Consider the following 27,297-nt stretch of genomic DNA (forward strand, 5'->3'; position numbering starts at 1 on the left):
CCGTCAGCCCCGCACTGCCGGTGGCTTCTTGATTTTTGGGGGAGTCACCCCCCCCACCCCTCCCCGCCCGTCTCCCCCGCGGCGAGGGGAAGGGGTGGCGCGGGGAGAGGCGCGCCGATCTCGGAAAATATCGATGTACGCTTTGGCATGTGATCCTGCCTCGGGAGGCAAACAAACAAAGCGAGGGGCTTAAAATATAACCCCCGCAGCCCCTTTCCTCATTTCGGCTAAAGCAGATGAAGCCCGTGATCGATAAAGGGAGCGAGGGGGGAATCAAATAAAAGTCACGTTGACGGGGCGAGGGTGGCTCGACTAAAAACCCAAATCAAATAAAAATTAAAATATAAGACGGAACCGTCGCCCTGGCTGTTTGGGCTTTTAAACCACTTATGTAGGAGCAGAGAAGTCGATCAGCGATCTGCATGTGTTGTGAATGTGTATCTGAGAGCAGATGCTTTAGGAGTTTTCCTTGTCTTTTCTCTTTCTTGAAAAAAGAAACAAAAACAAACCTGAAAAAAAAAAAAATTCCTACCCAAAACCCCACCCTGCCATTGTTATTTGGAAACCGGATTCTTACATGGCAGGAATAAAAAGCATAAAGCCGGCACACACACACGCACACACACACACACACACACAGAGCAAACAAGTCCCCTTCCCCTCCCCCTCCAGTAAATACACGTCTGGCCCCTGATTCGGTTTGTTTTGTAGTGGCTGAAAAATAATCATCTCGAGGCCAGCAGCTCACCCAATAAATAAGGTTTTGTAAAAATCAAAGCCTGGCATAACATTTGCTGTCTTAACCACCCTGCATAAAACCTTGCGTCTCCGTACCCATCAGTTCTCTGCTTAGTGGAGAAGCAACCCAAAATATAAGGGTTTGTGTGGTTCGGGGGGTCTTTTTGAAATTCTCCCTTCGACATTCCTCCTATGACCCCTCATGGCATTAAATCCCACATCAGACACAGGCAGGCTCAAACCTGGACCCACAGCGTCCAGTCGTGAGCTTTACAAGGAGAGATGATGGATGGATGGATGGATGGATGGATGGATGGATGGATGGATGGATGGATGGATGGATAACAGGAAGGAAGGAAGGCAGGCAAAGGTAACAAATAAGGTCTTTCCCATCATTGCCTACCAAATAAGGTCTTTCCCATCATTGTCACTAAATGGTTAAAATATTTCCAAGACTGTCCGAAAGTGTTTGAAATGTGCCGGTACCGGACATTAGTCTTTGGACAAGGCGGATTTAAATAGGGAAGAAGTGGGATTCCTTCTAATCGGAAATGAGCAATAGGAGATAAACCGAATATTAATGCAGAACTGCACCTCTGATGCCAACAGCCTTTTTCTCTTTGCTCGCTGTCATTCTGTCCTGCCTTTGCAGGCAGGAGTGTCTGCTCCCCATATCTTGCCTTTCCAGGCTGTAGCTTGGGAGCATATGCTGTCCTTGTCCTGACCCCCCAGGCTCCCAGGAACAGACCGCGAACAAATTCTATTTTCCTTCCCTGAAAAGATTTCGAGGCGGAGGTCTGAGCGGAGTCCTCCACCGTTGCTGGGGATTTCGAGAGCCCAAGCTGAAGAGGAAAGCTTGGTCTCCTGCATCGCCTGCCTCCAGATTAGTGATAAAATCACACAGAAAACTAGACGTTCGCATACACTTCCCCCCTGCCCCGATTTAAAAGAAATTACTACATCTGAGATTAGAAAAAGAATAAATATGTGCAAGAAAATTGGCAGTTCAGAACAATTTTGGAAAAAAAAATAATAGCAAAGGTGAATATCCATACAAATATCTACCTTCTCGGTTTTCTCTTTCTTTTCTTTTCTTTTCTTTTCTTTTCTTTTCTTTTCTTTTCTTTTCTTTTCTTTTCTTTTCTTTTCTTTTCTTTTCTTTTCTTTTCTTTTCTTTTCTTTTCTTTTCTTTTCTTTTCTTTTCTTTTCTTTTCTTTTCTTTTCTTTTCTTTTCTTTTCTTTTCTTTTCTCTCTTTCTTTCTCTCTCTTTCTCTCTTTCTCTCTTTCTTTCTCTCTCTTTCTCACTCTTTCTTTCTCCTTTTCTCTCTCTTCTTCTCTTTTCCTTCCTTCCTTCCTTCCTTCCTTCCTTCCTTCCTTCCTTCCTTCCTTCCTTCCTTCCTTCCTTCCTTCCTTCCTTCCTTCCTTCCTTCCTTCCTTCCTTCCTTCCTTCCTTCCTTCCTTCCTTCCTTCCTTCCTTCCTTCCTTCCTTCCTTCCTTCCTTCCTTCCTTCCTTCCTTCCTTCCTTCCTTCCTTCCTTCCTTCCTTCCTTCCTTCCTTCCTTCCTTCCTTCCTTCCTTCCTTCCTTCCTTCCTTCCTTCCTTCCTTCCTTCCTTCCTTCGTTTCCTCCCTTCCTTCCCCTCCTTCCCTTCCTTCCCTTTCTTCCCTTTCTTCCTTTCTTCCTTGCCTTTCTTTCTTTTCCTTTTTCAGTTATTAATTTCTTCACTTCCTTTATAATTTTGTCTCCTTTTTCTTTCTTCTCCTGACCTTATTTTTCTGCATTTCCTGCCTTCCCCCCCTCGCCCCTCACTCTGCCTGCTCAGCGGTGCCGGCATCGGGGCGCTTTCGGGGGGACGCAGTGAATTCCATCCGGAGCCCCCGCTGGCTGGCCGCTCTCTGCTATTCTTTCAGGGCTCCAGCCCTACTCTCTCTGCAGGAAACAGAGGAGCTGATCCAAGTTCAAAGTCACGTCGCCGTCCCTCCTAAGAAGTGCTTTATTTGCCTCTGAACCGCAAACCCCCTTTCCCCCATGTCACAGGGTAACAAGGGAAGGGAGCGAGGGAGGAAGGGAAGAAGGGAGGGGGGCAGAGGCACCGGCGGCCAGCCCCGCACTCCCTTGTCGGGCCACCGCCACGAACACAGCCTGCGGCTCATGGCAGCTTTCGGGGAGGAAAGCAAGCAGTCACCCCAAGTCGGTGGTAAACTGTTTTATTGAAAGAAGTTTTTCAACAGGTTTCTGGAGGTGCCAGACCTACAGAGCAAACGTCAGCTTCCCCGGGAAAGCTTTCCAGTCTCTGTAAGTTTTCCGAAATTCTCTTTAAAACTGCTCTTGTCTTGTTCTTACGGGCTGGTGATGCGAAGGGAGCTGGAGAGGGGTGTGGAGGGGGGGGAGGCGGGACGAGGGGAGAGCAATTTCTTGTTTCCCCTGAACTGTATACATCGCCTTCTCCTTCTGACCCTTTCCCGAGAGGTGTCACCGCCCTCTGGGGAGGCTCCGCGCCCCCTTTCTCCATCCCCCCCTCCCTGGCAGCCGTGGGTGCCGCAGTGGGGGCGCAGGCTGCGGTGGGGCCGGGGGCTCTGCCCACGGGAGGATGCGGCTGGCGACGGCCTCGTCGGGAAAAAGAGGCGGAAGGACTCACCGGAGACGGGTGTGTGTGCATGTGAGAGGGAGAGGGAAAGGGGCAAGAGGGTGTCCTTCCCCCAGAATTCAGCCTTCCAACGCAGTAAGGGGACGAGGTGCGGGGCGAGGAGGGGGAGTGTGGCCGGCCCGTAGCCTGGTGAGAAGAGGCCAGTTGAGCAGCATCACTTGCACCGTTGTCTGTATCACAGACACTCATAAATTCAACAAGCTCATCAACAGGATATTAAGTTGCAGGTTACCTTTGATGGTGCCGATCCGAGCCACTTCTAGGCCGTTCGACCTATGACCCGTGAAGACCACATGTGTTGTCCTCTAGCCTCCCTCTGTAAAACACACACTTCGAGACAAAAGTTCTTTGTCAGGCTCTACCGACAGTGTAATGTAAAAGAAGTAGGGGAAATAATGAAAATCTCAGCCAAAGCTGTAACTTTTAAATGCTTAAAAAAAGAAAGAAAGAAAGAAAGAAAGAAAGAAAGAAAGAAAGAAAGAAAGAAAGAAAGAAAGAAAGAAAAGGGAAAAATACACTAGGCAGGGACAGAAGGAAGAAGCACCCCGCTTTCGTGCCATTTATATTTATTGTTCCTTCAGTTGCACTTATATATATATATATATATATATATATATATATATGTATGTATAAAACCCCTCTCTCGGCGGCAATGCCGTGAGACGGCGGGGGCCAGGAGCAGTGTAGCACTTTTTTCCAGGACGGGAACCTCGGCCGAGCGGCAGCCGGTGCCTCTGCCCTGCCCAGCTGCGGCTGAGGGACGCGCAGCGCTGCGTATTTTGCGCGCCCTGCCCCACTGCGCCGCTCATCCTGCGGGCAGCGCAGACCCGGCACAACGCCCCCCGAAATGGGTCTGCCGCAGCACTGCCCGCCTTTATTAGATGCACCTTTTTCCATCTGGAGATGCCCATATAAACGTTAGAGGCAGGGGAGAAGCGTCCCAATAAAGCGCGATGGACTTTGTAATACAATTTATGCTGTCATTCATAAATAACAATGCCATATGGTAACCATATTGCTTATACAAGTAAAGCCGTCAAAGTGTCACTATTTGATTTATCTCAACAGCTTCTTCCAACGGTGACGTTCAGAGAGAGGGGAAGTGGGAAAGAGAGAGAGAGAGAGCAGAGCAAAATTTGGCCTGGGTTTCCTGAGACCGCCTCTCTCTTTATCTCTTTCTTTCTTTCTATATATGGGTAGATAGATAGATAGATAGATAGATAGATAGATAGATAGATAGATAGATAGATAGATAGATAGATATAGAAGGATTTTTTTCCTTATTTTATCCCTAACTGAGCAAACCCCAAAGGGGATGGCCCCTCTTTCCCTGGCGATGTGCGCTCTGAACACGACAGCTCCGAAACTTATGCTCCTAAATCCCTGTCCCAGAGGTGCGGCGGGTCTCGGCCCCGACAGCCACTAGCCCCGGATCCTCGTGTCAACCTCAGGTTCCCGCCTGGATGCACGAAGCGACGATATTTGGCACAGGAGAAGTTTAATTTTCAAGAGTGTAAGTTATCCATCCGCTGAGCCCCTCCATAGGGAAGGGGTGGGGAGTCTCACTGCCATATCGACACTCTTTCGTGCCTCTGGGCAGCCTCCCGCTCTCGGCCGAGGTCCGGCGCCTCCGTGCAATCCCCCTGACGGGACAGTGGGCAGGGTGCCGTGGGTCCGTCCTGCCCGTGCGGGTCCCCACGGGGCTGTGCCTCGGGACGCTCCCTCCCGCTGCGGGCGGACTCCACCTCCGATGGCGCACGTTCGGGCAGGGCACGGCGCCACAGGCTCCCCCCCGCCGCAGAGCAGCCCCACGGGCGTGGAAAGCCACCCGCGACGGCCCGGGAGGAGGGTAGGCTTTCCTAGCGTATCTGGGGAGTCTTGCAGCTCTTCCGGGGAAAGCGCCAATCGCGCTCCCTTTCTAATGGTTCCCCAGAAGAATGTTTTACACCTTATAAAATATTGCTCCCCGCTCCCTAACTATCAATAAGACGTGCATTAAAGACGATTGTTTGTAAATGGTGTTCATGATCATTAGCATACATTTACATAATGCAGCTCACAGCACAGCGTTTTACGGTTAAACACCTCCTAAAGCCGATAGCCCGAGCTCAGTTTATAGAGGAAGCTTTGCGAAATAAATGTGAAGGCTTCCAGGCTTTCACCCCGCCTCTGCAGCCTCCCCCGATGTCCCTTGGCAGGTTTGCCGGCGAGCGGAGCCCTGCGGGAGGGCTCTGCAGCCGGCTCCGCCGCGGGAGCGGGGCGCGTTCCGACCCCCGACGGGCGCTCTCGGGTTGTGGGGGGCTGTGGGGCAGCACAGCACGCCTCCCCTCTGCTGCAGCCCGGGGGCAGCGGCAGCCTGGGCCTGAGCTGGTGTCGGTGAGTTAATGGGCTTTAAATTCTTCATGGCTCTTTTGGAGCTGGCAGCGTCCAAAATTGTCCCTGCGCGGGCAGCCACCTTCTCTGCCCGGCGTTTGCAGCCAGTCCTAAAAATGAGCGAATTTCCACGTGAGTCTCCATCAACCCCTCCCTTCCCTCAGTCACAGGTCAGCTGCCTATTAGCCAGCTATAAAATAATTCCATTTTTTTATGGCCTCTCATAAAAAGAAATTGATCGGGGTATATATTTGAATTAAGACATATTAAATCGATGACAGATACACATCACCTGCATTTAACAGCAGAGGGACAGGGAGGCGTGCAGAAGGTTCCACGGAGCTGTGATACTTGTTCATCTCCACAGCATCTCCCACCAAACCATTCCATCTCTGGACCTTGCTCCAGCAAGGCACCCAGAATCTGGGGAGGAAGGAGGGCACTATTTGGATGGACGTGTGAAAAATACATGTATATAAATACCCGTACAGACGTATGGCTACTTTGCGTGAAGTTTTTACTGTGCAATAAAACCATCGAGCAGCCGCTTTTAAAACCGGGGGATCGTTTATTTCCATTCCTTGCCTTGCAGCATCACTGAAACCCCCACGGCGGCCACACGAGCCGGGAGCATTGGCTCGTCTCCGGTGGGGGGGAGAAGGGAGGGAACCGGCGGGTCTCTCTCCCCCTTGAGCTCCCCCTAGAGCCTCTCGCCCCCCTTTTGGCAGCCGTGGGCCAAATCCTGCGAGTTTTCCTCCCGCGAGAGGCAGAGGAGGGGGAGCCTGGAGCCTGGCCCAGGAAATGCCGGACCAGCACGGGGCTTCCTTTGAACGTGGCTTGGCACAGGGAAGCGGCCAAGACGCACAGATGTAGTTTCGTCAAGGGGATTCGGTGGCCGGGGAGAGCCGGAGGTGCGTGTGGGTCCGCTGGCGTCCCCTGCCCCGTTTCCTCTCCTGGAGAGGCGGAGGAGAGTCCCTGGCTGCCCCGCAGGCAGGGAAGGGCAGGCAGCTTGCCTGCACTTTCCAGGAGCCCGGGAGCTCAAGGCATTCCTAGGGGCACCAACAGCCTAAAGAAAGCAGATGACATATCAGTAAAAGCTACTTCTCCTCCCACAGAAAAGTCACGACAATGCTCCTTTCCCCTTTTGGCTCGCAGGGAAATCCCGGCCTTGCCTAGTCAACCCCCTCAAAGGGCAGCATCTTTTGTACCGAAGGGCCAGTTTCGGCGCTCCACAAAGAGCTTCGCTTTCGAGGACCAGTACACCCCGCACCCCAGGGGCGGTCCCATCGCTGTCCCCGCCCGTCCTCTACCTCTGCCCCCTTTCAGGAGAGCTCCCACTTTTCCTGCCTTTTCGTCTGGGGCAGCAGCTCAGGGCCGACACACGCCAGCCGGAGACTCCCCCGTTTCCCACCCTACCGTTCCGACATCCGAAAGAGTCGAGGAGCATTTATGCTCGGGGCCAGTAGCGCTGCGGGGGTTTCATCTCTATTTCGCCGCTGCTGAATGAGGGCTGGAGGGGATGCAGCTGCCTGGGCTACGGCTGTGGGACCGCCGAGGGGCGTGGGGTGGTTCTCCCCACGGGATGCCCCGGGAAGCCGCTGCGGGAGGAGGGAGCCCCAAAGCGGCAGCGAGAGCCAAAACTTGGCTCTAACATGTGCCACTTGCCCCCCTCCTCCTCCCCTCCCCGCTCACTCGTTTATTTTCTAAAGGAAAGGAATCCCAACCCCCGCCGTCTCCTTTTCAGGGAAACTTTGGCCGCCTTCTCCTAGCGGTGCCTTGGGCATGAGTACACACAGGCTCGGCCTCGCGTGGGCGTGGGGTTGCGCACATTGTTGCAGGAGGGAGCGCTTTCCCGCCTCATCCATGAATGAACGTGGCCCTCCAAAAAAATTAAAAAAGATAAGGAAGCTGAGCACAGAGCCGGGCAGCAGCCGCGCCGCCAGCGAGGAGAGAAACCCCACGGCCCCGCGAACGTAAACACGGCGGAGCACCTGAGCAGGGCGCCCCGTCCGGTGCCTGGGGAGCAGAGGCAGCTGCTGCTGCCCGGTGCTGCCGGCGGGGGGCGGCGGGGGAGGCGCCGGGTGCGCCCCGTCGGGCCCCGCGCGAAGTTTTGCGAGTGCAACTTCGGGGGGCGGCGCGGGGGGGCCCGGGGGGGCGGCGGGGGCGGATCCCCGCTGCGCCGGCGGCCTGAAAGGGAGCCAATCGCGGGGCCCCGGCCGCTGCCAATCATCGCCATCCGTCCAATCCCTCCGGCGCGGTGTCCGAGCCGTATTCCCCAGCGCGCCGCCGAAGTGTGGTGAGGGCTCTGCCAATCGCGGGCGGGCAGAGCGGGGCCAGGGATGCGCGGGGCTCGGAGCGCAGACAAAAGAAGTTAAAGAGCCGCTTAATATATACATGTTTTTGAAGGCGGGTAAAGGGAAAAAAATAACAACAGCGAGCGTAGATGGGCTTGGCTGTGTCGTTATGGAGCCCCCTTTGAGCAAGAGGAACCCGACACTGAGATTAGCGGATTTGGCAGCGGCTCAGCCCCATCCTCACCAGAACATGACAGGCTTCCCGGGGCTGGGGAACCACCACGTCCACCCCCACCACGCGGCCCACCTCCACCCCGGGGACGCGGGCGGCGACCCCGGCGGCGCCCTCACGCCGCTCGGACCCGAGCACATGGCGCAGCCCGCCGCCCTCAAGCTCACGCCCGAGGCGCTCACCGCCGCCGCCTTCGCCGCGCCCGCCGCCACCACCACCACCGCCGCCGCCTCCGCCACCGCCGCCGCCGCCACCACCGCCGCCGCCTACGCGCCGCCCGCCGCCGCCCTCCCGGGATACCCGTCGGGGGAGGCGGCGGGCCGGGACTTTCTCCTGCGGCGGGAGCTACCCGCCGCCGCCGCCGTGCACGGGGCGCTGGGCGAGCAGCACCCGCCCGCCGGCTCCCCCCACCTTCCGCACCCGCCACCGCACGGCGTCTTCATCTCGGCCGCCGGCACCTACGGCGCGACCGACGGGGCGCACGCCGCCTTCCCGCCGCCGCCGCCCGGCGAGCAGGGCGCGCCCGCCGGCCGCCACCCGCCGCTCAACGGGCAGATGCGTCTGGGGCTGGCGGCCGCCGCCGCCGGGGAGCTCTACGGGCGCGCCGAGGCGCACTACGGGGCCGCCGCCGCCTCCTCTTCCTCCTCGGCGCTGCAAGGCTACGGCTCCGTCAACCTCAACTTGGCGGCGGCCGGGCACGGGCACCCGCACCACCCCCATCCCCACCACCACCACCATCACCACCACCACCACCATGCCCACGTCGGGGCCGCGGCGGCGGCGGCGGCGGCCGGGGCCTTCCTGCGATACATGCGACAGCCCATCAAGCAAGAGCTGATCTGCAAGTGGATCGACCGGGAGCCGCCTCCTCCACCTCCACCGCCGCCACCGGGCGCTAGGAAGCCTTGCTCCAAAACTTTCAGCACGATGCAGGAGCTGGTGAGCCATGTCACCGTGGAGCACGTCGGTGGGCCCGAGCAGAGCAGCCACGTGTGCTACTGGGAGGAGTGTCCCCGTGAAGGCAAGCCCTTCAAAGCGAAATACAAACTCATCAACCACATCCGAGTACACACGGGAGAGAAGCCCTTCCCTTGCCCCTTCCCCGGCTGCGGGAAGGTCTTCGCTCGCTCTGAAAACCTCAAGATCCACAAGCGGACTCATACAGGTGGGTTGTTCTTCCCACCCCCACCCCCCCTCCCCGCAAGGGTTTCCTTCCTTTATTTTTTTTCTCCCCTTTCCTCCTCTTTTCCTCCTCTCCTACGCACCGCCGAACATGTGACTTTTTCATGAATAAGTAATTCGGCAGCACACGGGCCACGCACACACAGCTACGTACACGCACCCGGCCCCTCTGCCCTGCACACACGTGTCGCGTCCCCCCCCTCCAGCCCCCCCTTCACCTTGGGCAGCTCCCTCCCCACCCCCACCCCCTCCGCTACCCACCTCCCGCACCCCGGCAGCACCGGATAAATACACCGATTAATAAATAACGCGGAGCCGGGAGAAGATGAGCAGCAGCCCCTGCGGAAGAGCGAGGAGAGGATGAGCGCTCGCCCTTCCTTGCTCCCGCCGCCCTTGTCCGGGGCACCCCGGGGCGCTCACCCCGCATCTGGGAGGCGCTGCGCTTTGCCCCGTCCCCCCGCCACGCCGGAGGACGGCGGTTCTGCCCTTCCTGCCGCTTCTGTCGGCGGGGACGGAGCCGGGCGGGTGACGCTTGGCCCGACGGAGATGGGGCCGCGGGGGCTCTTGGGGGCGCAGTTCCCCTGCGCTGCGGGCGGCGGTGGCGGGGCTCGGGGCTGCCGGTGCTACCGGCACGACCGGACCGGCCCTGTGACCAGCGCTCCTGGGGCTCCCCCGCTCCGAGACTGTCCCTGCTAGCGGGACCAGCGATGCTGCCGGCCGTGCCCCCCGGCCTGGGCTACCGATGTTGCGGAACTACGGGGGATGCTGAGGGCACTGCCCTGCCGGGGCTGCCCCTGCCGCCGGGCTACCGGAGTGACGCCGGTCCCGAGGCTCCCAGGGGTGCTGCCTGGGCTGCTGCCGCCTGCGGCAGTGCCCGCGGAATCGGGAAGCAGGGAGCGAGGCGGGAGAAGGCTCCCACCGGAGGACGCTTCCCTCCCTTTGTGGATCTGAGAAGCAAACTTCAAAGTCGCCCCGACTGCTCGGCGGGGTACGGGAGGAGGGAGCGGCACCCCCGGAGAATGCCTCGGGGGACAGGCGGGGGCCCCTGGAAGGGTTTGGGGTGTCTTTGATCCTTGTAGAGTTTTATTTTTCTGGGTTTAGTTTTGGTGGGTTTTTTTTTTTTGTTTGTTTGGTTTGGGTTCCCCCCCCCCCCCCACTTTCTCCTCATTCCTCGCCACTCCCGAAATACGCATTTCCATCTGGGTGTAAAATACTGCCGAAAACGAACGAAGCCGGGATTTATAGTGGCAGACAAATATTATTCCTTGGAGGATACTTAAGGAAGTGGAGTTGCCGTAATTGCTTTCTTGATTTATTGTTTGCTGCTCGGGAAGAGAAAAGCGGCGACCGTACAACGTGTTGTTCCGATGTAAAACCAAATGGCCCATGGCTGAAAGGATTATAGATTTTTATCTCCAGAATATGTCAGGCACGAGCCCATGTGTAGCAGCGGAGCCCTGAGGGTGCCTAGCGCTCTACACCCCGAGCTGGGGATGGTGTGTGGGGGGAGATTTCTCCGGGGGAGAGGAGGGGGTAAGGTCTGACACTTTTTGTTGTTGTTGTGTTAACGACACCGCGGAATGAGTTAGCTGGAGGCCCGCGGTTTTGTCATCTATTCGAAAAACTAAAGTTCACCGCGGACTTTTCTGGGCTCCTCAACTCCTTACCCATCTCAGCTCCAAGGGGCAGGCGGGAGGGAGGTGGGAAGAAGTCCGGGAGAGGCTTGCGTGGAGGCAGAGAAATTCAGCCGGGAAAAAGAGCCCCCCACCAAAACCCGAATGCGTATCAGGCACAGTTCGCAGCTCTTAGATGAGGTCGAGCATTGCTCCGAGGCAATGCATGGGACGTGGCTTCTTGCAATGAAAATTTGGAGAAGTTTTCAGCTTGGGGCTGCCCGTAGTACCCGGGAGGATGTCTGTGCGTGAACCCACGAAGAAAGGCTCTATCCACGCAGAAGGGGTCGTTGCACCAAAGCAGCCCTCGGGGTGGGGTGCAATATCCCACCTCGAATGACAGCTCTGCCCATGGGAGGGCAAAGGCGACAGGAGCCTTTCCCTATGTATTTCTCTCCACGCCTTCGAGTGGACAAGGGATCCTACACTTTCTGCCCGTTCCTATCAGATAAATTAGCGTCATTTTGCCACTTCGGCTTTAATTTAGGCATGTGCAGCCTGGGAGCAGGAGAGATTTACAAACTATTCATATATTATGGGTATTTGGCATGCCCGGGGTGGGGGGAAATAATAACTCCATAATCGTATCATTAGGTGATTTTGCATGTTTCTGGTAATTCTTGAGGAAGAAGAGTATTTCAGTAATTCAGGAAGCGTTTGTTGTTTGGGACCTTTTTCTCCCTTTTTGGTTTTGTTTTCTTTTTCTTTTTCCTTTTTTCTCAGAAGCATCCACCGGGGAGCTGCATGGCAACTCTGCAGCTACTGCCCTGTTTTGGGGACAAATCACTGTTCCCAAACCCGGTGCACTCCAGGGGGAGTCGGGACCTAGTCCCTTCTGCAATTTTGCTTTCCCCTTGCCAAGGACAATGCTCAGAATGGTCAGGCTTCCTTCCAGCGATTCCTAGACCTTCCAAAAAAGTGATCCCAAGCCCCATCTGTGCCTCTCCCCTCCACCCGCACTGCTACTGCCAGGAGGAGTGAGGGGATGGCACCCGGCATCTCGCCCGTGGGTTGAAACCACCTACAAATGGTTAAACTCTGACGTGGTGCCCTCGTCAGCGCAACGGGGACACACCGGGACCTTCGCCAGTCCTGGACTTATGGGGAATTTGATCGTCGTGATCTGGAGTCTGGGGAGGCTGCCCACACGTGAACCCGAGTGGAAAGGCACTTCCCTAAAACCCTGAGGGAGTGGACACAGTTTGGTCCAGCTGGTTGGAGCATTTCTCAGGGGGCTTTGGGCTCTGCTGGTCACGGCCAGCAGCAGGATGTGTGAGCCTTCAGCCTTGGGGTAACACAGTTAGAAACTGCCCAAAACCTCCAGGAGATTTTTCTTTGTTTTCCCAGAAAAATTAATAGTAATTATTGAACAAACGAAGTGACTGGAAGCTTGTCTCAGGGGTGTGCGAGGTTTTCATGCACTTAAAACCCACGAGGCACAATTTAATTTTTTTTCTCCTTTTTTTTTTTCTAAGATAAACCTTGCACTTTCTAGCGCTACCACATTGGTGGTAGGTGAGCCGATTGAAATTGAACAAATTGATGCATAAATAAGCTGTGGAGGTGTATGTTTCTATAGTAACAACCAAGAAATTGCTTCTAAAAATAAAAATAGTTTTCTTAGTTTCATTATTATTTTACTAAATAATAAACGCGATACGATCTTACAAAGGGGAGGAGCAGTAAAAATCGCTTGCTAGTAAGGAGAAAACGTCCACCGAGAGAGCTGCTGGGTTGTTATTTCTGAGCCCTCAGAGCAAATCCCATCTGAAAATACACATCAGCCACGTCTAAAGGGACTCAAGAGTAGCGATAGTAATGACAAAGATTATCAGTGCAGGTCTGTCTGTGCTGGACTCCCGTGTAGCACGGCAGAGTGAGAAAAACTCGCTGTAAGAAGTTTCCGTACAGGGATCTGCCACTTTTTTCTTTTTCCTCTGGTGTATCAGCAAGAGGCATTTACCCAGCCCCATTCGGGATGTATGAGGAAGGGTCTGCTCGGGAGCTATGGGGAAGGACATGTCTATAAGTAGCAGAACATATGTGTTCCAGGGTGTGCTACAGGAGACGAGTGTGTGTGAGAAAGCTACGCCGGGCTAACCGCCCCGGGCTGATTTTCACAACCCCTTTAACTGTTAAGCAATGTGTAAAAACTCTTCAAAGTAGATCATCCGCATACGTTTAGACCCAAATTTGCCCAGGGTGAGCAGCTACGCTGCCCTTATCACCGATGTCTGGGTTGGTTCCCCCTACTTGCAGGTTCCCAGTCCGGGCTGAGGGATGCTCCCTCCTTTGTGTCGGGATTCTTAAACAGGTGTTACTTTTATTTTCCCCAAACTAATTATTCCTCCAGCGCAGTGCCCATTGGGAAAGGATTACGCAGGAGATGTGCCAGGCGAGCCAGGCTGCCGGCAAACGCCAGCCCTCGCAGGCAAAGGCATTGAGGTTTTGTTTGGGCTCGGTCATTAGAGCGGTAATGAAGGATTCTCGTGTGCGAGGGGAGCGCCGCAGAGGGCAAACAAGGCCGGGGGGGCCCTGCCGCCGCCAGCCCGGGACTCGGGGCCTGAGGGCTGCCAGCGACGTGTGACAGGCAGCAAAACACGGGGGGAAAGTCGGAAACCTCGGGCATGTCACGACTGTCGCGAAGGGGGAGGAAAGAAGGGCAAGGGGAGGAAAAGGAGGGAAGGGGGATGTTTACCCTCGCCGCTCGCCCCGCAGGCCGCGCTGCGGAGGGGCTGCGGGCAGGGCCGGTGACGGTGCCGTGTGTCCCCTGTGTCCCCGCAGGGGAGAAGCCCTTCAAGTGCGAGTTCGACGGCTGCGAGAGGAAGTTCGCCAACAGCAGCGACCGCAAGAAGCATTCCCACGTCCACACCTCGGACAAGCCCTACTACTGCAAGATCCGCGGCTGCGACAAGTCCTACACGCATCCCAGCTCCCTGCGGAAGCACATGAAGATCCACTGCAAGTCCCCGCCGCCCTCCCCGCCGCCGGGCTCCCAGAGCTACGCGGCGGCGGGGCCCCCCGACGGCCCGCTGCCCCCCGAGGCAGACCCGGCCGCCGAGCCGCCCCGCGGCCGCCGGGCCGCGCTCTCCCCGCCGGTCACCGACCTCAGCGAGTGGTACGTCTGCCAGGCCGGGGGCGCTCCCCGCCGGCCCCGCACCCCCTCCAGCCGCGGCACCTCCCCGGCATCCGAGGAGGATGAGCCCCACAGGACCTCGGGAGGCAGAACTGCTCCCTAGGGCCGTGCCGAGCCGTGCCAAGCTGCCGGCGGCCCCGGCCCCACCGCACTGGCCCGGGCCGCAGAGGCAGCCACCTGGCACGGGGGGCTGCCGTGGAAGTGCCATCAGGTTTGACTCGCGCTATTTATTCCATGTACGAAACCCTATGGTGTTTGTATGGTAACTAATTTAATTAAAGAGACTCGGACCTTTTTTTTTTTTTTTTTTTTTTTGGTAAATAAAAGCATTAATAACGCCAGGCTGGGCCATCCCAGTCACCCGAGCCACACAATTTTGCAGGGGGACGGTGTCAATGGAGATGCCCATCTTCCACTCTGCCCATGCCCATTGCTCTTAACAAAATTAAGCTGGCGAAGGCTGCAAACAGGCAGAGCCCAGCCAATCTCTGGAATGGCTCCTAAGTACCTTAGCTGCCACCCCAGCGCCTCCTCTTTGGCCTGGGTAAAGCCCCAGGTCAGCAGCAGCTTCTTGACTGTAAAGCAGCACCTGCTAAAGCTCCGGCTAGCCAGGGACAGGTTGCACATCCCTTAAAATAAAATTAAATAAATGCATTTCCCCACCTCTCTTGCAGTTCAGCTCCTTTGTAATTGAGGGTTTCTCTCCCGAGTCGGGGGGTCCCACCTGCACCCGGCATTTTCTCTCCAGCCTTTCTTTCACCCTTAGCCGTAACATTGTGCAAACGATTTAACGATTTACGAAAGGAAAGACAAAAGATGCAGGACTCCTTTTTCACTCCTCCACGGTTTGTACTTGTATGGCTCCTAGAACGTAGCCAGAGAATCAAAGAAACACGCTGCTATTTGACAACTGTGATACTGTGATACATTTTTGATTTTTTTTCCCTAAAAACAACACACGAAAACTCTGCGAATTTTGCTTTCCTTGGGGTTGGTGTTATTATTACTCTGATTATTATTATTTTTTTTAAGTTCGTCTCTCAGATGAAGATTTTGCCTCATGCTCCCTCCAGCCCTCTGGGGGTTGGGAGGGGGAGCAGCCCCCCGGGCCTGACGAGTCCCAGAGTAGGGGGCAGGCACAGAGGGATTATCTTTTTATTATTATTTTTATGTATATTATTTCATGTCTCCAACCGAGCTGATGCCTGCGTGCTTTTCACCATCCCCCTGAAGTGGCCCGGCAGAGTCACCTGGGAGGTGGGGACCAGAGCTGCTGGGAGGGAAGCCAGGGGTGGGGACACAGGCTGGGCTCGAGGTGCCAGCCTCCCCAAAGCTGCCAAGAGCTCAGCCCTGCAGCCGAGGGCTGCGGGGACACCCCAGCCCAGAGCCCTTGAGCAGGGAGCGGGGCGCAAATGAAGTAAAGAGCACTAATTCCTCCTCAGAGACCCTGAGAGAAGAAGCGGCAGCCTCCCTCCCCTCCCCCAGGGCTTGTGGAAATGTGTTTTGTGTGCCGTGAATGGTGGATGTCGTCTTGTCATTGTTAATAACGTGTATGTGAACGCGATTATTTTGTACAGTCAAATTAATTTATTTTCTGACATCACCCTTTTTTTTTCATTTTTTTTTTTTTTTGACTTCCCTGTAACAGTACAGAGCACACCAAAGAATTATCTTATTAATTTTGGTGATAGATTGTTGTTTATGCTGATGTGGTTTGTACAAAAAAGAAATCATTATATTTTTCAGCTTACTTGAATGAACGATGTAATGTGAAACAGACTCTTCCTGCATGTCCTTCGTGCGGTGTGTTGGTGCTGATAATATATAAATTTATGTATAGTTCATAGAGATATTATATTATTAGTACAGTGCATGGTGCTGTCACTCTGGAAGCCTTTAAACGTTGTCTTCATATTGTTGTGTTGGATCTAAAGAAGCAGGCGTTACTTTGAAAACAAACAGAAAACTTGAATAGAAAATAATTTTTTAAAGCTCATTCAATTTGCTTTTTATTCGTTTTTCAAAGCCCATTTGAATAAATAGAAAATAATAAAGTGAGGTATGAACTTTTTAAAAAATAATTTATGTAATGTAATCTTATTAGAGATATATTGGTGCTGATCTATAAACGAACTTTTTAATTTATGCATTTTTTCAATAACAGATTGCACTATACATTACGACATGGCAGGGTTTATAAACTATGGCTCGGGGGGATATATCACTATTTTTATGTATTTGCTACACGTAAGGTCACACACTTGCCCAACAGTTTTATGACACATGATACCTCCTAAATAATAATAAAAAAATTGCTAATTTAAAACTTTTCATCTCTGTAAACCCCATAAAAATCAACAAAAAAAATCATGCAAATGAATAAAAATATTGTTCCTATGTATTGCATGTGCCTTACTAACAGACAAGGGGCAGAGACAGACCAGAACACCCCCTTTTCCCCCCGAGGGTCAGCAGGTAGCTTCAGACCCAGCCACAGCCCCACACCTCGGCAGGAGCAGCACCGTGAGGTCTTGGGGGCGGCTGCGGTGCTCCGGCTTTGCCCAGAGAAACCCGTGAGTAAATAGGGTTCTCCTGCGGGTTTGCCTCTGGCCTGCAGCCGGGCAGAGGAGGGATGCTCGGGCAGAGCCAGCCCTGCTCCCCCGAGGCTGCGGGCCTCGCTCCTGGGGCTGAGGGCGGGGCGCGGGCTGAGGATTTTGGGGTGCCTGGTCACGATGGAGCAGCTGGGTGCCCTGCTGCTGGCATCCCGTGCACAGGGGGAAGAGAGGGAAGGACAGACAGACAGAGGTACGACACAGGCACAGGTCAGACATTTATACACATGACATTCTTCATCTCTCTCAAGGACACCTAATCGGAATATAAAATCTAATCAATTAACATGTTTATTTCTGTTGGGGAGAAAACCCAGAACAACAACAACAACAAAACAACAACAACAAAAAAGGGAGATTTTCCTAGCAGTGTTCTCTTGAGGATACTAATGAGTTAAATAGCACTACTCTTCGGTAGGAGCCATATAAGCGAAACCGTATGCCAGAAGATGATTCTGAAACTCAGAGTGAGGTCAGACAAGAAATAACGCCAGGAAATCACTGGAATGAAGGAGAAGAAAACCCCCGAAGTTTTCAGAAGCTGAGTGACGACAGGTTTCTCGTTTCGAGAACTGAGTAAAACCCGTGAAAAAAATTCGGGCAGAATCGTGTGTCGGCATCCTCCAGGATTATTTCCTCTTTTAATTTTCTTTTTAAATAAAATAAATTAAATAAAACTGGCTCAGAGTGATTGCGCCCCCCGCCCCGTAATTTACCAGTGCTCGAAAATGACTGGTCAAAATGTCAAGAACAGTTTCACCAAAAGGTTAGAGTGTTTTTTAAGTCAGTTTTGTTAAATGTGGTAAAGGTGAAACAGGTTGCAAAGAGTTGTTTCAAGCAGAATGACAATAACCAACATACGAAGCAGAAAAACACTCATAAATGAGGGCTCCAATCAATGGGAAAACTTATAGCTCCCTAATGAAGTTTCTTGTGAAAAGGAGGGCGACACAAAGCCACCGAGACATGAATCATTCATGGGAAATATAAAAGATAAAAGATATCTGACAATGAGCAGAACCTTGTATAGAGTGTCTAAAACAAGTTTCCCCTTCTTATTTTCTGCTTCCCCCCCCTCCAACCTCCCTCTCCTAGTGTTCCCTGCCCGCCCTATAGAGTTAACATTGACCAGTGCACGTCCTGCCCCACTTCAAAGTAATTTAGCCCAGAACGGAAGGCTTGGCGCTTGGACAATCTTCATGGTGTGTTAGGATTTCTATGGCAATTGGCAAGCAAGACGTTCCCATCTGAATATGGCTCAAAGAAAGCCACTTATTGACACTGAGTTGGCCATCATCAAAGACTTCATCTTTTCCTAGGCGAAACGTGGTCCTAGCAAACACTGTTTAAATCATCTACCTTTGTAGTCGCGGCTGGGAGACATCTCGCCACACACTATTGCTGGCGCTCGGCCCTTTAAAGGCGACAGCGGCGGCAGCGAAGTTTGAAGGGGCTAAGAAATTTCGGGAGTGTGGGAAATGGCATTGCGGGGAGGGGGGCTGGGGATATGGATAAGCGGGGCGTTCTCGGCCGAGAGTCTCGGGGCTGCGCCCCCCGACGCCCCCGCCACGGGCAGGGTGTGGGACGCGGGGCAGCCGGGACAGGGCTGCTGCTTTGTTTTTCAAAGCTTGGGTGGTGGGGAGAACCGAGGATTTTCAGGGGTTTTCTCCGCGTGTTTCGTCCTTCTAGAGATGTCGCCAGGGAGTTGTGAAGCGCTGGCGAGGATGGACCGTCATACACTTCCCCCCCTCCCCCCGCCCCTTCCCCCGCCATCGCCCCGGAAAAATATTCCCAGGTAGAGCAGGGCAGGGCGGGTCGGGAGTGAGCGGGGACACGCACTCACACTCACACGCCGACACACAGCTCCCCCCGGCTCGGACACCCAAACGCCGGCGGGGCGCTGCCACCGCTCCCCCCGCATCCCGCGTACCCCCAGCACACACAACCACGCTCCCGCATTCACACACACACCACGCAAGTGCCTAATCAGGCAGGGAGAAGTTCAAAGGCAGGTTCTTTGAAATTCAAACTACTGCTTTTATGGTACATCAACATGGAGCGTTAGGATTGCTATGGCAATGAGCGCAGCAAAAGCAAGCTGCATTTAAAATAGTCCACCTCGATTCGAGACACTCTATTAAGATACAGTTGCATTGACCTTTAGTTTCATGCCGTGTTAGCGCAGTCAATTTTCACTTCATCAGAACGTCTCATATTTTTTGGCCTCTCTCCCAACGACCCTCCCCCTCCCCTTTTTTTTTTAGGACCCCCCCTCCCCAACTTCAGCAGATAAACAAATAAGTGAGGAAGAAGCTCCATCTCCAGCTCTTCTCGTCTTCTGCCTCCCTCTTTTTTTTTTCCCCACCTAAGTACTTTTATTTGCAGAGCGATTGTTCTTTGTTTATTTAATACAAGTACTGTGTGAATGGTGAAAAATAAACACGATGAAAAATAACCAAACAGATGATTCCGCCAAGTGAAAAAGCCCGGACTTAATAAAAGTGCGAAGCAGTCACCGTTGAATGAGAAATCCTTTGAAGTGGAACTTATTATAGGAAGAATACTTTTTGGTTTCCCTAACGACGCTGCTGAATTGAAAGGGCTCGCCTTTGTCAACGATTTGTTCTCCTTTGCCGGGATGCCCGCAGAAATTACTTACATGGGCTGCCTTAACATGCAGCCTGCAAATCAGTAACTTCGCAGCTCAGACTCGCAGACGCCGCTCTTCTAAGGACAAAAAGAAGTCAGGAGGAAAACACCCCAACCTTTCATCCAGCCTCTTATTTTGGGGGGTGAAGGGGGGCGGCGGGAGAAAAGGGGGTTTGGGACGGGGGGAGGCGAGCGGATCGGTGTGGCAGCACCCCCAGCCCCCGCCCGGCCGCAGGGACCCCGAGAGGGACCGTGCTCCGCTCCGGCCCGGCCCCGGAGCGAGCAGGGGGGCGGCGGAGCTCCTCCGGCAGCACCGTGTCCCTCCTTCCCCCACCCCCGCTCCCCCTTTTTTTCTCTTCTGCCAAGTGATTTTCCCAGGCAGAGACATATTTAATAAGGGTCGTTTATTACGAAGGCGCTTTGAAGGGTCGCCCCTGAAGCCCTGTGTCCATTAAAAACATGGAGGTGACATTTAAACCTCGTTTTAAAGGAGCTCTGGGGTAGTTCAATGAAAGGCAACTCGTTTGTCTTATGAGCTTGGAAACAACCTCCCTTCTTCTCCTTTTGACCACATGGCATAACTCAAAAACAATAGTTCAAAAGTAAAATGGCATCGTGGTGTTCAGCCTCAGACAGGCACCCATCTAGCAGGAGAGAAAAGGGATAGTCCATAACACAATGTGCTTTTTGTGTTCGACTCTGTCACAAGGATTTCGTTGTTTGCTTTAGAGGCTGCGCCTGTTATACTTTCTTGAAAGTGCTTGTGTTAAACAAGAGTTATAAGTCATCCAAAACAACAAACATTTTGATTTTCTTTGCCTAAAGGGTTTTCCCTGGCCATGGGCACCGTGAAAAAATAATGTACTTGCTGAGAAAGGAGCACCAGTAGTAGCATTACAAGCACAGTGCATTAAATATTGAATGACACGAGGAAAAAAAAAGAACTTGTCGAGGGGCACTCAGCCTTAAAGTCTTTCTTCAACTTTGTCTTCAGTGCCTGTTGGACTATTTAAGATGGTGTTAATTAAGGGCTGCATCTGATTCCACTAGCCCCCAGCTTTGTCTCTTTGCAGCGCTCCCATCAATAGCCCCTCTCAACCGCGGGCTTTCCCCACAAGTTGGTTTAGTGGTGCATGTGTCACTTCTTATTTTGAGGCTGAAGAGAAACCCGGATCGTGCATTAAGGGCAACAGGGAGATAGTAATCAAGCGGTGTTGTGGGGTTGTGGGGGGGTGGGGGGTGGAGCGGTGGGGCAGCGACAGGAGGAGGAGGAGGAGGAGGAGGAGGAGGGTGCGCGTCCAAGGCTGGAGCAGGGCAGCAGGGAGTGGAGCGGGGGCACGGCGCCGGGGTGAGAGCCTGTTTGCACATTGCCAACAGCCTGTTTGGCAAACAAGAGGCTGGCGAGCTTAATTTGTTTCAAATTAATCGTTTTCCACGAGGAAAAAGAAAGAAAGGAAAAAAAAGAAACAAAACAACAAACCACCAACTCCACGCGTCAAACAGTCCTCCCCAAAATCCTGCAAGGGAGCAGGAGGAACAGCCTCCGGTCCCGCGGCAGCCCCGTGCGGGAGCCCACGCGTGGCTGCGTGGGGAGCCGTGGCGTGTGCCTGTGCCCCTCTCCGGCTGTGCCCCGGCCGATGCTGGCAGCCGCTGGCGCTGCCCTTGGCCGGCCCCGCCAGTGAGGCCGACCCTCGGTGTAGGGCAGCCCCCGGTGCGCCCCGGGCAGCGGGGAGGGCGAGGGCAGCCACCGGAGCAGGGGGACACAGCGCTGGGGACACCCGGCGGGACGCCTCGCCCTGCATTTACCCTCTCGTATTTAGGGACTCGCCGCTCTCCCCTCGGCGGGGAGCACCGAGGCACCCGCATTTCGGGGAGACGCCTTTCCCGGGCCCCATCCCGGCGCCCCCCGCCCCGGTCGGGGGGGGCTCCTGGAACCCCGATGGGGCGCCTCGTCCCTCCCTCCCTCCCCGAGAGCGCTGGAGGCCGAGAGGGGCTTTGCCCGTGGGGGCATCGTCTCGGCGCTCAGCAAATGCCAACAGCGGGGGTGCAAACTGGGGGGCGGCTCCTCTTTTCTGTACGGCTCCTTTTCAACCTGCCAAAGGCACCGGGTGTTGAAAGCAAGGGGGCGCAGAGGGATCCTTTGCAGGTGTGGGGGGTGTGTGCCCCCGTTCCCCCCGGGGTCAGCGGGGACCCTCTGCCCCAAAGTGCGCTCAGAGCTGAGGTCGGGCTAGAGGACCCCTTAATTGGATGGGGCGGGGGGAAGAATGGTTCACTTCAGTTCTGTCCTGCCTGAGCTGTGAGGAGGGGAAAGCCAAGCGTGAGGCTATGAAACCCAATAGCCAGATTCTGTTCGTCTTCTACTTTTTTTTTTTTCAATCTCTATGTTCCCCCTCTCCTCCTCCTCTTCCTTTCACTCGGCAAGCCCGTCTGAAGCGCTCCAAATGGCCTTTCAAACAAGAAAACCCTTCAAGGAAAAATGGGCACACATCCCCTTCCAGGCACCTTGCCAAAATCTCCCAAGCACCCTACCTGGCATCCTAGCTTAAGTTTCTTCAAGAAGTATGTGTGTGTCTGAGTATGTGAGGGGGGTGGGGGGGTTCGGGGCCGAGGGGGGGTGGAACTACAGCCGTCCTGTAGTGGTAGACACAAGTTCAGAGCTCCACTTCTCCCCTCTTTAATTAGGCTGGGGAGAGCCGCGGAGGCCCCTGGTTGAGGTGCGAGCGAGGCGGCCGGGCAGAGCGAGTGAGTACCCAACGCAGCCCCGACGGGACCGGGATGGGCACCCGGGAGCCGCGCCGGGGGGCTCCGCGCTCAGCGGGCAGCAGCGAGCAGCCGCCTCCCGGAGAGAGATGTGGGAGGGGAGGATGAGGATGAGGGTGGGAATAGCGGGCCGGGGGTGTGCCAGTGGGACTCGCTTCCCCGAACTTGCGGTGCGGGCCGCTAGGCGAAACTGGGGAGGCCAGAGCCGGTGCTGCAAAAGTCAGCTCGACCCAGCTGTGACTTCACCTATTAGCCCCGATGTCTTTCCGAGGAGATTGGCGGAGTTAAACATCCCACAATGGGCGCTCTGGGGCGTCTCCAGCCTGACCTCTACCCGGTTTTAATAGTTTCATAGGAACTTCATTAAATCAATTACTTAGTGAGCACATCATCATTTATTTGTAATTAGCACTGAAGAGCTTGATTTTTGCAGCAGCCCGCAGCCCGGTTCCCAGCGGGGTTGGCCATGTACTACAAGCACTTTTGTTTGCTGTGTGTGTTGACTCGTGGTATTATTCGGCCGCCACAATAAAAGTGTAATCTTCACGTCTTAATCTAGCGTTCAGGGAGGAAAGGAAAACAAACACGGGGCGGACGAGGCACCGGTTCCCGTGTCCGTGTCCCCCCCTGCTCGGGCCGGGCGCGGTGCGGCTCCCGGGCCGTGCGGCGGGAGGAGGGCGGAGGGACCGGAGGGTGGGACGGACGCCGGGGCTGAAGGGGGGGAAAGGGAGGAAATGGGTCATCCGCAGCCAGGACAAAAGAGAGCGGCTCGGTGCCTTGAAGGGCACGGAAAAGGGGTGCGAACCGGCTGCCCGCGGCCCTGGGTGTGCGTGCTGGGGGGAAACCAGCGGGGCTCAGCGCTGGGGGCGCAGCAAGAAGGCTTTCGTATGGGGGGCTTCGGGGCAGGAAAGGGGACGGGTAGGGGCAGGGAAAGCCGCATCGGACGTGGGGTGGACGTGACTGTGTTAGGGGCGGGAGGAGAAGAGCAAAAACTCCCCGACGTAACCATCCAGGCCTCCTCTGCTTCTCCCCGCAGCCAGCGCCTTGCCATCGCGGCTCCCCACGGGGAGGCGGCTCCACGCGTGGGCCGCGCCACGGCTGCCCCCAGGCGACAGCCCCAGCCCCTCTCTCCCGCCGCAGGAGCTGCCGCGGCCGCGTCTCTGCGCACCCCGGCTGGGGCCCGGCTCGGGGCCGGGATCCCGGGCCGGCCCGGGGGGAGGAGGGCTTTGCAGCTCCCTCCCTCGTCGGGCTGCGCTGGCTCCCAGACAGACGCTCTCCAGGCAGGCAGGCAGGGGTTTGGGGAGTGGGGGCTGTTTTGGGGTGTCTGCCTGCCGCCCGAGGGAGGGAGGGGAGCTGATGTCCCGTTGGAGGCTGCAGCACACCCGCAAGCCCAGGGGCTTCTGCAGCCCACGCGTGCCAGTCGCGGGTAGGCACCGAGGCAGAGACCCGAGGGGGCGGGTCGGGCTGTGTGTGCCCCTGTGCGGGAGCAGTACCGTGTTCGGCTCTGACGACAGCCCCACTCTTGGTATTCGGGCGCTGCCCACATTTCGGCAGATCACCTGCAGAGGGGCTCTCTCGCCCCGCTGCCCGGTCCTTCCCCACGGAAACCGTCGAGGTGAACGGGACGAGCGGCCCCGCCGGTACTTGCCTGGGTCGGCTCCTACCGGCCGAGGGGATGGATAGTGGTTTCCATCCCGTCTTAATTTCCATCCTAGACGTGGCGAGAGCCCGGGTCCAGGGCAAGACAAGTGCAGAGCAGGGTGCAGATGTCACCCGCGATGGAGCTGCCCCTCGCCGTGCCGTCGGTCACCTCGTCTATCGTGGTGGGTCTCCATCGCCCCCGGCCGAGGGGAGCGAGTCCCGGAGCCCCCCAGCTGCAGGGCCCAAGTGGGGGCTGGCGGTGCTGGCAGGGCACAGGTCCCCGCGTAGGCAGGGCTGCCGTGGCGGCACACGGGTGATAAAACACGCCGTGGGGGCGGGGGGCGAACCCTCTCTCCCCTCCGCCCCAAAAACACCGCTTGGCATTAGTGCAAGGGCTACGTTCCCAAATTCAAGCGAACAGTAGGGAAAAAAACCCTGAATATCCTCTGGGAGACGGAGAGGAGAGAGGTGTTTTATTTGCGCGGAGAAGCCGGGAGGCGACGTGATTTTAACTGCTATGTATTTTTAATATTAAATCGTTTTAACATGTAACATAACCGATCTCTTCTGTCCGAAAACGACCGTCCGAGAAGCCGAGCGGGGCGCGTTTGTCGCCAGGGTTGGGATAAATGGGAGTTCCCCGCGGTGGCAGCGAGGGAGGCTGCGCGGGCGCGGAGGTTGCGCGGCGGCTGAGAGCGGTCCCAGCGTGGTGAGCTCTCTTCTTGCCGGGCAGGAGACCGAGCCCGGCACAGAGCCGAAACCCCAAACGTTGAAAACAAAAAAGGTGTTTCCCGTGGGGGAGAAAACCAGTACCATCCTCTCCTCCTTCTCCCACATCTACAAATCCCGCAATTTACTCCACAGGGAGTGCTCACGCGGATTCGTGGGAACCGGCCCGCGTTGTAGGGTGCTATTTTTAGGGCATGGGGCTGGAAATAGAGGGATAACCCCAGGCTTTGCAGAGCAGGAGAGCTGCAGGTGGGGAAGATAGCGCTGGCTGCAGCCGGACGTGTCAGGACGTCAGCCGTGGGTGAGGCGAGTTGCTCGTGGGAGGAGGGAGGAGGAAAGCAGGACCGCGGGCCATCCGTGCTCCCCGTCCAGCCCCTCAGTGTGCCGGGCAGCCGTGGCGGGGCTGCTCCCGCTGTGCGCGGCTCCAAGGAGCGGAGGCGGCCTGCGGCAGAGGCACCTGCCCTGACCAGGAGCGGGTCCTGCCCTTGCCTCTGAGTTTTATGGAAGCGGGAGCACGTTCCCAGCACGGACGTGTTCTATAAGCTAAAGCCCGTTTGGATGGGTGGCGGTGCTGCCGCTGTGCCGTCCCGAGGCCCCACGGCAGAGGCATGTCCCGGGTGGAGCCTCAGGGAGTCACGGGCAGTGTCCGTGTGGGGCAGCTCAGCACCCCCCGGCCTCTGGCTCCGGTCCCTTCTGCCCCACGGCCTCTCCTGCCTGGCCTTGAGTGTTCCTGCTCGTGCCTGCCCGTCCCACTTGTGTCCTGCCCGTGCCACCCTCCCTGCCTGTCTTGCTTGGCCTGTCCCTGCCTGCCCAACCCGCAGTCCCTGAACCAGCAACCCTCAGCCTCTGCCCCTGGTGCTGTTCATCACTGGCAGGAGCTCATGGACATTTGTTGAGGCTGTACCCTCTCACAGGGTACATCCCTTTCATCTGCTCTAAGGAGGAGGGAAGCTGCGTCCTGTGGGAAATGGGTGAGGAGAGATGGGTCAACAGGGCAAATCCAGTCGGCTCTACCCTGTCCCAAACCTGGAAGCAGCTTCCCAGACACCCACCCGCCATTACCAACCTGGATGGCAGATTGTGTTTGGAAGCTGGGGCCATGCTACCAAATGTTTTACAGCAGCTGTTTAATGTTGTCCTACCCAGTTATTAAAGACAAATAGGAGTAAATTAAAACAGCAATGTAAAGTGAAGTAAAAACCCTTCTTTCATTCTACTAAAAGACAATATCTTTCAATTAAGGAATATTTGAATTCCACAAAAACGCAGAGTCTCCACAGTGACATAAGACTTTGCTTTTCAAACTGTAGCCAAATACAAACCAGCCCAGCTCAGACCAAGCTTAGGCACAGGGGCCATGATCCCATGGGCCAAGGGCCAGGGCAGGCCAAAGACAGGGGCCTGCTGCTTTGATTCTACCCCAGAATACTTTGATTCTACCTCAGATTCCCTCATTGTGGGAGGTCTCCTTTGACTTTTTTGTTCTCATTTCTCGCAGGACAGGGAAGCAGGCTTGGCCCAGAGCAGATTTTCAGGTTCCAAGTTTGCTGGTGGTGATCCAGGGCAGCACCAGGCGCTGGCTTCGGCAGCCGTGCCCAAGTGCCCAAGTGTGCCTAACTGCTGGGGACAGCCCTTGGATTCTTTCCCCTCTGTTCTCTAGCACAGGAAAAAAAAAAAAAACCCAAACCCTCCCTTGAAACTGTTCATCGTGCAATGCCTGAAAACCTTGAATTACCTTATGCCATCACTCGACCCAGGACAGTCTGCCCAGGATTTTATCAACATTTACTTCATCAGTACTTAGATTTCTATTCTGTAGTTGGCAATGCTCATATGCCAGATGCACTTGCCATTTAGTGCATCCTGCCAGGGTTAGAGAAATATAATGCAGGAATGAAATTAACCTGGGACCATACCTGCGGGGTTTGATGCTTGCTGCTGGCGCCTGGGATCTTTTCAGGGGTATGAACCTGCCAGGAAGTCCTTGGAGAGGGAACTTTGACCTGGGTGCATGCAATTCTGCACCAGGTGGCTCTTAAATAAAAAAGTAGAGAAAATGGGAAGAACTTAGGCCCAAATACAAAAATGAGCTGTTGGCATTGAGCTCTTCCAGTGGAGTAGAGAAGCAGGGAGGTCAATAGTCCTGGTTGTCCAAGATGGCAATGAGCTGGCAAGAATGATTTAGCAACATTTTATAGCCACATAAATGGAGCTACATTCAGTGTTTTGTAAGGTACCATAAAGCATAAGTCCTTCTGTCTCTTGGCTGCTCCAGTTCTGCTTTGTTTTACCCAAAAAGAGACAATGTCTGCGATTGCAGCTAAAACCCCTCTAGACACACATAACACGTGCATGTACCTACACCTGCCCTTCCACACAGGCACCAGTCTCACCCAAATACCCTCAGATCATATTCATTAAAAGAATAAATTCCACAGGGATTTTCCCAGAATATAAGGGAAACAAAAACAACCTCAAAAGAAAGATGATGCTGCTGGCATCCACTTGTCTTCTTCCCTGAGCTCTCCAAGAACACTACCAACACCTTACCACTGCACAGAGCAAGGGGCACAGAGTGACAGCAAGGTCCCCTTTAATGGCAGATGTGGCCTTATTTAATGTTTTGTAGTGTT

General features: G+C 55.1%; 1 protein-coding gene and 3 long non-coding RNA genes across 8 annotated transcripts in view; 3 read left to right on the forward strand and 1 right to left on the reverse strand.

The window, feature by feature from the left end:
• The first annotated feature begins 2,654 nt into the window (after positions 1 to 2,654).
• On the forward strand, positions 2,655 to 5,265 carry LOC143693332 (uncharacterized). 2 transcript variants are annotated; one of them, XR_013180886.1, is made up of 4 exons: positions 2,655 to 2,774; positions 2,968 to 3,031; positions 4,776 to 4,896; positions 4,984 to 5,265. It is a non-coding gene; the product is annotated as an uncharacterized LOC143693332 (long non-coding RNA). The 2 variants fall into 2 exon arrangements; XR_013180885.1 differs by having other exon boundaries at positions 4,776 to 5,265.
• A 2,885-nt stretch (positions 5,266 to 8,150) lies between these two features.
• Positions 8,151 to 16,670, forward strand: ZIC5 (Zic family zinc finger 5). Its single transcript, XM_054627931.2, is given in 4 exon segments — positions 8,151 to 8,482; positions 8,484 to 8,550; positions 8,553 to 9,447; positions 13,922 to 16,670. Coding segments are annotated over 4 exon segments (1,749 nt in total). The 3' UTR covers positions 14,377 to 16,670.
• On the reverse strand, positions 9,181 to 10,008 carry LOC143693333 (uncharacterized). The gene is made up of 3 exons (XR_013180887.1): positions 9,885 to 10,008; positions 9,726 to 9,803; positions 9,181 to 9,310 (listed from the first exon to the last, which is right to left on the reverse strand). It is a non-coding gene; the product is annotated as an uncharacterized LOC143693333 (long non-coding RNA).
• A 5,285-nt stretch (positions 16,671 to 21,955) lies between the features above and the next one.
• Positions 21,956 to 27,297, forward strand: part of LOC143693331 (uncharacterized) — a 73,909-nt gene continuing 68,567 nt past the window's right edge. For 2 of the 4 annotated variants that reach the window (XR_013180884.1, XR_013180882.1), the window contains exons 1-2: positions 21,956 to 22,093; positions 22,217 to 22,276. This is a non-coding gene — a long non-coding RNA (uncharacterized LOC143693331). Of the gene's footprint in view, positions 22,094 to 22,155; positions 22,277 to 27,297 lie in introns of those variants that run through there. The other 2 variants (XR_013180883.1, XR_013180881.1) reach the window with 1 other exon arrangement.

The sequence above is a fragment of the Agelaius phoeniceus genome, chromosome 2 (assembly GCF_051311805.1).
Source record: "Agelaius phoeniceus isolate bAgePho1 chromosome 2, bAgePho1.hap1, whole genome shotgun sequence".
NCBI classification, from domain to species: domain Eukaryota; kingdom Metazoa; phylum Chordata; class Aves; order Passeriformes; family Icteridae; genus Agelaius; species Agelaius phoeniceus.